The sequence below is a fragment of the Anoplopoma fimbria genome, chromosome 2 (assembly GCF_027596085.1).
Source record: "Anoplopoma fimbria isolate UVic2021 breed Golden Eagle Sablefish chromosome 2, Afim_UVic_2022, whole genome shotgun sequence".
Classification (NCBI taxonomy): Eukaryota; Metazoa; Chordata; class Actinopteri; order Perciformes; family Anoplopomatidae; genus Anoplopoma; species Anoplopoma fimbria.
In genome coordinates, this window is record NC_072450.1 from 12,989,251 (window position 1) to 13,000,356 (window position 11,106).

At 42.4% G+C, this 11,106-nt stretch overlaps 1 protein-coding gene across 1 annotated transcript in view; it reads left to right on the forward strand.

Annotated features, from left to right (window-relative positions):
- nfatc3a (nuclear factor of activated T cells 3a) overlaps positions 1-11,106 on the forward strand; it is a 57,382-nt gene that overhangs the window by 15,901 nt on the left and 30,375 nt on the right. Inside the window, exons 2-3 of the mRNA XM_054610956.1 lie at positions 359-1,541; positions 6,471-6,633. Coding sequence (XP_054466931.1) covers positions 359-1,541; positions 6,471-6,633 — 1,346 coding nt within the window. The remainder of the gene's footprint in view (positions 1-358; positions 1,542-6,470; positions 6,634-11,106) is intronic.

An 11,106-nucleotide genomic window follows, 5' to 3' on the forward strand; every position in this document is an offset into this window, starting at 1 on the left:
ATGTATCAATTATATGCCTTCTAGTGCTTTTGTGTGATAAACACAACCTTAACTGTGCCACTACAACCCTAGGTACTTATCCCAAGAATGTGACTTTAGGAACTGTGACACAACTAAGTTGTATTCCTAAAACTCTAAACACTATTTTATCTTAATTTACAGTGTGTGTTACCAACATAAGCTTTTAAACGTCTTGATAACAGTTGCTCTGGATGTTGCCGCTTAGAGAAATTTGTTTGGTACTTTTTCATCAACACAATGAAGTCAAACTAAGAACATTCAGGAAAAAGCACCAGTAATAAGAAAATAATCCCCAGATTGCTGTATCTTAACCTCCCCTTTGTTTTTCTTCTCCTAGATCTGGAGCCTGATGACAACACGTCGTTCTACATCCTAAATGTGGGCCAGCCCCAGTCTATGGTCACCAACCACCAGTCTATGGGCCTGCCTCGTCATGGCATGCAGTCCCACTCCCAGATCATCGGCACTTCCCCGCGCCTTCACTCACACAAACCAGGATCCGAGCCTCCGAGCTATGAGGCACAGAACTCCAAGTACGGCACCTCCCCTCTGCTGCCCTCTGCTCCCCTGGAGGCACCAAAGGCCTTTGAGTGCCCCAGCATCCAGATCACCTCCATCTCCCCCAGCTGCCAGCAGGAGATGGATGCCAATGAGGAGGATCTGAGGGCCAACGGTCCTGATGGGGACTACCACGGTGAAAGGCCCCTGTCAAGAGATCACCTTTATTTGCCCCTGGACCACTCATACCGGGACTCTTCGCTCAGCCCTAGTCCATGCAGCAGCCTCTCCTCGAGGAGCTGGTTCTCTGACGCCTCCTCCTGTGAATCATTCTCACACGTCTATGACGATGTTGACTCAGAGCTAAATGAAGCGGCGGCCCGCTTCACCCTGGGCTCCCCTCTCACTTCCCCAGGCTGTGTCTCCCCTCAAACCAGTGGCGGGGCTATGGAGGAGCAGCCCCACTGGCAGCATCCCCACCCCGCCTTCGTGCACCACTCTCACTCCATCAGCCTGTCACCTCGACAGTCCCCCTGTCACTCGCCACGCACCAGTGTCACGGATGAAAATTGGCTTAGCCCGCGGCCGCCTTCCAGGCCTTCCTCGCGTCCCACCTCACCCTGCGGCAAGAGGCGCCACTCTAGCGCCGACATCTGCTACCCCGGCTCGTTGTCTCCGCATCATTCACCCACACCCACACCAGGACCTTCACCTAGGGGCAGCGTGACGGAGGACACCTGGATTGGCAGTCCTTCTGTAGGCATGTCACCCTTCCAGTGTTGCCCATCCGAGGCAGACATCCCATCCAAGACAAGGAAGACCTCACAAGACAGAACGTCTATGCAAACTGGGAAAGGAGAACTGGGGCTAGATGACCAAGGAAATATGTCTCCTAATCTAGACTCTCCTTCAGATGATGGCTTGCACAGCCTGAAGAAAGATGGGCCCGGGGAACAGTTCCTCTCAGTGCCCTCCCACTTCTCATGGAATAAACCCAAACCTGGTCATACACCTATATTCAGGTAAGTTTGCTGATGTTGAGGAGAATAGGCAGAAAACAGTGGAAGATTTTTTTACTAATAACCATCTTTTTCTAAATTCAGCTCCATCTCCTAGAAGCAGTCACTAGTTTAGGCAAAATATTCATGCAGATGTAGAAGACTCAATGGAGAGGAAGTGACTGGAAAATCCAAACGTTTTTATCTGTTCAAATGTCAGCGAGGACTTTCTCAACTGGTTGAAAGAACTTTCTGTTGCAATCCATTTGTTCTTTTCTGCTTCCTGTTTGTATTTGAGACAGACTTGGCGACAGTAGTTACCGCAGTAGTAGTGTGGAATAGATTCTTGATGGATTCCATCCTTAAACTTGAAAGCATTTTTTACTTTTTTGTTAAAAACAGAAGGTAGTGTCATTTTTGTGAAATATTAACGTAATCACTGCTTGGCAAGACAGCAATTGTCATCAACCTTGAAAGCTCTTACTAGGTCAAAGCTAAACAATAGACCTGAGTGTTAAATGTTTTTATAGAATGTTGTAAGATGTCATAAAGATTGGAAACACTTTTTGATGTTGCCGAGATGTGAAAACATTGCAGGGCAGTAAATTAGTATCAAGTAGTGCGTTGGATGAATAAAAGGCCTGTTGATGGAACTCTGCTGATCAATGTTCAGTGACAGGGGAACTTTGAGCTTTATATCAGCAGCATAAATCTGACTTAGAAACATTGTATACTAATACAAGTTTATTAGTGTGTGGAGAGGAACACGGGAGGAGGGGGGGGGGGCACACTACCAACTCTTTCAAGCACATACACAAACACACAAACACAATCTCCACGTTAAAGAATGATGATCACAAACTCGTATTGGAGTTTTTTTAGGAGAGGAGTCTGCTGTCTGTTCTCCAATGTGTGCAGCAGATGAAGACATGGCCTTGTTTGTGTGCACTGGCCCCTAGCACTGTAAATCACCACAGGGCACATATGGCAAGGGGGCCACGACACACACACACACACACACACACACACACACACACACACACACACACACACACACACACACACACACATACACAAACACGTGCATAGACATAACACAAATGCTTGCTCACATAGACCTAACACTCTCCAGACACTAACAAGCCAGGGTAAAAGGGTCGGCTTTATGATGAGTCACTATTTCATATTTGCATCTTTGGCCATGTAAGTGAGATTTCCTAAGGCCATGGCTAAAGCAGTGACAGAATAACGTCTACATTACTGTAGAGTGCTTTATCATGAAGAACACAGCAGCTACTGTTTTTTTTATTATAATTTGTTTTCTAACTATGCTGTTTACTCTTATTTAGTATACCTGACACTTGCTTTTACTGAAGCTACTGTTCCTTTGCACAACCTGCCCTCAGTAGTTCAGTTTCAGGTCAGGTGATGTAAGTTTGTGTCTGAAGTAGGAGCCTGTTGAGTTGCCTGTGTGCATGCACATGTGTGAGCGGTGTTTAGAACAAATGGTCCAGCTGGGATTGGTGGGATTGGGTGAGTGAGTGTGGGTTAAAAATTGGTGAGGTGTTCAGACACTCACTTCTGAGACTATTCTCACTCTTTTCTCCCTGAGCTCTCTGCAATGAGATATTAATGACACTCTTATGAGTTGGCGACCAAAAGCTTTATTTAAACAAAAGGCCAGCATTACTCTGCGGCAAATAAAGTATGTACAGCTCCAGTCAGTAAGCAGAGCTAACTGACTAGGCTACAACTTGTTAGCAAAAAAATTGTAACCAACCAAGTTTCACACCCACTGGTTTCACTAATTTGCTGTAATTTTTGTATTTGGATCTTTAAAGTGGGAGTGACAGAAAGAAAAAAATATAACTGAATGGGAGTTCCTTTGGAACAGGAAATGCAGTTTTAGCAGCAGAGTTACGGCTGGTATTATTGGTTAGAGGTTGTTTTCAGAGCTGGTTTTCAGGAAATAATTAAAGTAATGGGCTTTGATTTAAAGGTGTAAGAAAATAATATAACCCTGCATTGTTATGAGGTACATCTTTATGGTTAGGTATCTATTGCAAGATAATCTTTTTTAATGGTGTCATTTCATGACTTCATATGTGACTGGGCATAACATTCGAACAACATGTGTAGATGCAAGATTCCCTAATTCATGGGATGGAAAGGATGCTAGTGTTACCATGCAGACTATAAAAAAGACGAGACGAGTCGACTGTGATTAGGCTGGGAGCCCCTACACCGTGCCTCAGACATTTGAGAAAGGTTATGCTCTGTGTTGGGACATAGGCCACCGCTTCTGCTCTCTTCCGTCACAAAGCTCATATTTCCTCTGTCCTCCTCTACTCCTGTTACCGTAGCAGCAAACCCACACTTCCTGGGTGGTTATGTCATGGCTGTCGGGAGGAAAACACAAGGGTTAGGATGCCTCTATCACACTGTGTTAGATCTGAGATAGAGCTGCTGTCAGTAGAAAACCTTTGTTTGAAAGTCAAACTTAAAAGGATTGAGCACAGCTCTTTGTTGACTCAGACACTACAACAGACTTTACATTCATCAACACTGTTACCCAGAATAGTTAACCTTACAGTGGATTTCAAGCAGGATATGATGTCAACTATCACGACACCTATTGGTGGTATATGTGCCTTTTGATCTCATGTGATTTGCGCAACCTGGCAGGTTAGTCTTTACGTAACAAGTTACAGGTGGTTTTAGCTGACATTTCGATGTCATTCGTGTGGCACATCTGTAGACTGTAGCTCAGTTAGACTGTAACCACAGGGCTGCATTTAGCTGCTCAAAACCTCGTCAGACACGTTTCTCCTTTGGATTCGGTGCCAGTCTGTAAGGCAGTTTATGGAGTGAAATGGCTCCACTGGAAGCCTGACTCAGATGTCTTTAATTCAGTCTGATCAGATCGGTCCACGTGTAGCCAGCTCTTGACAGGCGTTTGGAAAGAGAAGAATTAAGGGAGTCAGCCACGCTGGCTAAAACTTTACAATCTTTCACCTAAGAGTTATTTGTACTGTCCAAGATCTATCGTGCCGTTTAGACTCTTTTGCATGCTAGGAGCCTGTATCGTCTTGGGTAGAGCCAAAGGAAAGCGTATGCCACCTTGTGACAGGAGTGCACAAAGAGCCCACGGTGGCCAACACTGTGGTAGAGATCAGTGTGTAGCATAGGCTGTCTGTCTTTTGGCCCATGAGACAGCTTATACTTGCAGCTGCAGTCGATTCACTGACTCAGGCCTAACATACACAGTCATTGAAATAGAGACACACATGCATGGATACAGTTTAATTTATGATTGTGTATACTGCTGTGCTAAAAGAAAACAATGTCACTTTGTAAATGCTGCCAGACAAAACACCTGGATGACACACATACAGTCGAGCTTTTGCTGCCTCTTGTATCATGAATAAATAATTGTGTACACAGTCAAGATGCAACAAAGATTTACATTGTGGCATTGACTAGAATAGAAGTATCTCTTTAAGTTAAACTGCACCGTAGTATTTCAGTACAGATATTGCAGAGTAGAATAAAATACTTGTATAAGGATAAGTACATAAAAAAGGAACAATAACATTAGCAGGGTAAACCATTAATCCAAAGTAAACAACTTAACAAACATAAACCAAACTGTGGATGAACCATCTAATAGAAATTAGTTTTGTTAAGATTTGAAAATATACATTTGGGCCAGATTACCTCCCATGTTTGGCATTTGGAGATGTGGCACTCTAATCTTAACCTGACAACAATAGATACAACAACATTTGGAAATGGCTACTGCTTGGTTGTTGTTAATGGTTGATGCCAGTATTTAACAAATGTTTTGGAGATAAACTCCTGCAATGCACTCAGATGGAGAGACAGAGCTTCTACTGTGGAGAAGGCCATCGAGTGTTTTATTTGTGAGTGCAGCTGTTCAAATATGATTGTGGCCTACAGAGATAAAAAGAGGCAGTGAGAAAAAACACACAATACAAGCCCATGTGATGCATTACACGTACAGTATACACTTGTACAGTATGTACACACACACACACACACACACACACACACACACACACACACACACACACACACACACACACACACACACACACACACACACACACACACACACACACACACACACAAACACACACAGACAGACATAGAGTAACTTACTCACTGTCTGACACACACTCTCGTTTTACCACCCATCCACTTACCCACACAGAACACTCATAAACGAAATCCCCCCTAAGAAGATGATTCAACCTTAAAGTCTTAACCTGACCTATGACAAGTGTTATGTTTAAGAACAGGATTAATGCATCTGGGTATTCCGGTGATTCACTGTCTGGTTGGGCTAAGACAACTGCCTGTTATACCCCCATTCTACACCTATTGTGCTGTTTCACACCATGATAGGGAAATACCTATTTTTCTGGATGTTTTTAAGATTGTCTTTACCCATAACGAAGAAATAGAGGTTGTTTTGGAAAGAGAGGTTGTCTTGCTTGTCTTGACCTTACTCTTTGATGTCACATAGATTAACATACGTACAGATCCTTTTGAAATATGGAAAATGTGAAGGTGTGAGTACCCAAGCAGATTTTTTTAGGGAAATTCTTACTGTCAGGGTTGTTAAAATGTTATTTCTTCCTAATTGATAAAATTCTGTGCGTTCAATCTGAAGTGCCAGGGCAGCTTGTACAAGTTACTACAACCACAAACTTTTAGACTTTGTGCTTTAAATCAATCTTTTACACAACACTGTATGTTATAATGGTTTCATACCAAAGCTCTAATTCTACTTTTCCTCCTTGTGTGTGTTGTGTGCGTGTGTGTGTGTGTGTGTGTGTGTGTGTGTGTGTGTGTGTGTGTGTGTGTGTGTGTGTGTGTGTGTGTGTGTGTGTGTGTGTGTGTGTGTGTGTGTTGTGTGTGTGTCATCAGGACCTCTTCACTCCCTCCACTGGATTGGCCACTGCCAAGCCAGTTTGGCCAATACGACCTGAAGATAGAGGTACAACCCAAAGCCCACCACCGAGCGCACTATGAGACCGAGGGCAGCCGAGGAGCTGTCAAAGCATCGTCCGGAGGCCACCCAATCGTCAAGGTAACCAACCTTTTGGGCACTCACTGCAGCTCAGCATAAACACGTCCACCAGTAAAACTGAAAGTGTTAAGACCATTACCCAAATGCTAACAAACTTAGTGGTGAGAAAACATTTGTCCTCACATCATACGCATAAAGAAAATTACTAAAATCTCTTTTACAGAATATTACCTTTTGGTTTTCTGCTCCATTAAACAAAATACGACCACTGATGTCTCTGCCATACTTGGGATTACATTCCTCTCTGAGGTCAGGACTGATTTACTGTCTGTGTTGACATGATGCTGGCCATGCATTAGTTAGGTGAGACCCTGTGCACTCAGCGCTTATCATTCAGCTCCCACTGCATTAATCACACAGCCAAGACGTCAACTCTTCTAGCCTTTAGTGATGAACATAAACATGAAAGGAAGAGAAGTAGGCTGAACTGAACCTGAGCTGAATTAAGCCACAGCTTCACGAGAGATTGAGACTGTTTTCCAGTTTGCAGGGAATTCCGTCTGTATGTGAGGGAAATTGATGCTATCCTCACAGTTTATACAGGAAGACGTTCTTCCTATAATACAGAGCAATATTTAATGATAAAATGAACATCTTCTGCCTCCTTAAAAAGTTGCACGACTTCAGCACCCACCTGTCATCTACTGATCTGCTGTCACTAAGACTAATGCTACATCTTTGGACTATAGATAGTTAATTGTTCAGCCTGTTTTTTTTCTTTTTGTGATGTGCATTACATCTAGGGTTTCAATTTTTACGTATTTGCATGTGTGGATTGTCACATGGATCGTTTCCCAGAGCAAGACTGTCAGTCAACCTGTTGAGGCAGGAAGTCAAGCAGGCGGCCAAGAGAGCTGCCACTATGATCCAGTCAGCTGCTTTGTAATTTGATAGCACCTGTGAGAGACGAGGTGAGCCTGCATAGAGCTGCGGCTGCTTTTCTCTACGAGCCAGCAAAGAGAGAGAGAAAGATAGACAGAGAGGGAGAGAGAGAGAGAGCAATAGAGGATTTCAGTCCCATTAATATTTCAAGAAGACCGTGACAAGCTTCCTTTGTGCTGTATGATTAGGATAGGGCCGCAGAGCTAGACCATGACCGTGTTGTGGAACCCAACAATGGCTGACTTTAGACAGTTCGGTCAGCTTTTCAATCAGCCCAATAGGATTGTATATACTGTCAAATATCCTCTTTATATTTTTTACATTTGCGGCCACACTAGTAGGGTTGCAGTGACTCCCACATCATGTTCTTTGTAAAAAATTGTGGAACTTATAGGCGTTTTGTTTAAAAAAAACAAATGTGTAGAAAAAAATGTTACCTTCATCTCAACTGTTGGTTTTGTTTGTTCGTGGCTTTAAATTGAGTATATTATTGGCCCCAAGTGCACCATTACCCCCATCAAATGTGTAGGAATAAAGATTATTGAAATTTGAATATACTCAGTCACCACTCATTATGCACAATATACACAAGATTATATCACAATTTTTAAAAACGGCAACAATCGAACAGCTGCGGACACAAAATTTCCTGGAAGAACAGGGAAGCCCAAATGACTGCCATTTGTTGCTTTAGAAACAGCCTAAGTCCTCATGCATTCAGTCATGCAGGCTCCCTCCAGGCCAATCATTAACCATTTCAACCTCAGTTAGACCAAGATTCTATCCTGCCATATGTGACGATGCATAATTAAGCTGTCAAATGTTTTCAACCAAGCATTTGCCACGCTTGCCCTCATTCATCATCCCCCAGAGGGAATTGTTTGTTTTTATAGCGGTGCATTTGGTTTTACTGTAGTGTGAAGACAGCAGACTCTGGTTTGTTATTAGTTATTAGTTTTTGTTGGGATCAATCTTCACCAAGATTAGAATCTATCGCAACTCCCATAACAGCTAATAGCACTTTAGGTCAAGGAGGCAAAACAGATGATAAGCCTCAAGAGAAGAGAAGTTTACAACTACTGGTGTATTTGTTTTAGATGAGCGAGGTTTACAAATCACTTTGTTCTGTTGATAAATTGCCGTACAATAAATCCCACATAAAATGGTTTGGCCGGGTGCTTAGACTTTCACAGTATAGTTGCAAAAAGTGAAAGAAATCACTCAGTGTTCTTTTCTGTAGAAATTCTGTAGCAGGGTGCTGCCACTACTGAAAGTGAAAATCAAGTTTATTTCTGCTGAAACGCACTTTCACGATCACATGAACAAACTGCAATCTGTTGTCACGGACAGAGCGGGAGAAGCACACACACAGCGTTTACTTGTCATGAGCAGCGGTTTGTGGAGCCCTGCTAGAGCAAATGTGTGGCTCAATGAGTTTCACGTGGGAGGGAAGAGAGAGCAAGTGAGCTAGATTAAGTCGTTTTTTTTTTTTTTTAAAGGATGTGTTTGAATAAAGAGTATATATGATATTGAACTAAAGAAATCCTTACACCGTTCTGTATTCAGCTAATATACGTATCACTTTTCTCTTTTCAGTGTGGTGGCAGTTAATTATTTTAACACCAACCTCAATATTGATATAGTAATGTCCAATTGCAAATTGTTGGAGTATAACAATAAACATTTAAACTAAATCTCTAGAATTCTGACTTGAACTCTTCAATAGCTTCTCCTTAGTGGCTCATTTGCCGCTTATTTTCTGTGGCTACACTTCTTAACAGCTCCTACATCCTGTGTCTGGGGCCCAAAACCACAAGTTAGAAATCACTGACCCCAAAACTGCTCCTTGACTGAGCCGTTAAATTCTACACAGACATGCTGAACAATTCACAAGGCACTTAAAAAACAATCAACATGAAATGAACCGCTGGCTTGTGCTATGTGATAGTATCAGCACTTGTTCAGCAGGTCTAACAGTCAGTCTTTTGTTTACTAAACACCCAGTCCTCTATTGTTGCTCGTCTTCTGCCTTTTTATTGATGCACTGTGCGTAAAAACTACCACACTGAAAGGTCATTTCTTCACCCTGTGATGTCATTATTGTTTTTACAGAAACACAAAAAAACCAACGCACACATTGTGCTTTGTGTTATTGTTTGAGGTTACCTGAATAACCCAATTTGACATGCTGGATATAAGGTCAGAGTTATTGTTGAAATTAAAGAATACACAAAAAAGGATAAACAACAACAAGAACATGGAATATTATTGGAGGGAATCTCAAAGTCATTCAGACACTGTTTTGACCCGGTATTTGTTGGACTCAAGGGGGTCAGACCAGTAGAAACCGTTGACAAGCTTGCGCATATCATGTTTCTCAGGTGCACTGTAGGTGTGAAGCAAGCTTTTCCCAGGAGGCCGAGTGGCACTAGTGCCAACATGTGTGACTGCAGCTTCTCTGCTGCAGAATTTAAATACACATATTTGACTATATTTGCGGTACAACAGCATTTAACAATTTTGAAGGGCAACATAATTGTAAGAAGAAGCTTTTTCTTTGTTATGATGTTAAACACTGGTATGTAGTTAGAGGTCTAGAAAACAGATACTTTGTTGATTCCCCAGCAACTGCCATTGCTACAGGTTGTACTTCTACAACCTTTCATTCTCCTTGGGTCTTTACTCTGGTAGTGTGATGTCCCATCTGGACATGGTGATGACTTCCTTTTGTTGCCATGCTGTTGCACAGATTATTGCACAGAGCTTCTGAAAACGACACAAACAACTAGTTTACATATGTCAAGATCTGAAAATGTCTGTGTTGCTCAGTTAATGTGTATAAAGAAGAAGATTGAATTACTATGATGTCTTCTCCATGTAGTGCTAATCCTATATTCTTCTGGCCTTGTAATATTCATCGGGCTGGTTTGACAAAACACAATTTGTTATCAGTCAGAATCAGGGCAGTGTCTGTTTGTTTGTCTCTGGATATATTTTAATTCCTCATCTGGCCTTTTGGAAGTATGCAAACTAGGATTCCTTGGCACAGACATTTGTTTTTGGGTACAGTAGCCTACAAGTACAAATTTAGTGCAGGTGGAGCCCTCAGTAGCAGTTTGCATACAGTTGTCTTTGCATCTTTATACTTCACAGGTGGTTAAAAAGATTGAGGGCAGTTCTATGACATGTATCCGGGTTTCCTCCTGTGCTGAATGCCCTCTCTGAAAGTGCTCTGGTAGCTGCAATGCTCAAAGTTTTTTTCACAGGTTTTCAGGTTTTGGAAAGTTTACTTTATGGACAGATGCATCACTGACATTTGATTGATCCCAATAGTTCCCAATAGAAACCTGAAAACTGGTTGCAGTTCTGAGAGGTCTGTATATCTCTGAGAGCAGGTGTAGTACTGGCTTCAAGTACAGTCTCTCAGTAACATAATCTGTACCTGACAAGGCATTAGTTTACTCTTGCAAGCGAGCCCAGGCTTTGTTTACAAACTCCATCATGTCTCTTTCCTGACATGTAGGCACCGATGCCTGGTTTTCCTGTGATCGGCCAACTCTTCACTTTTATTGCTCAATCCCCGTTAGGTGG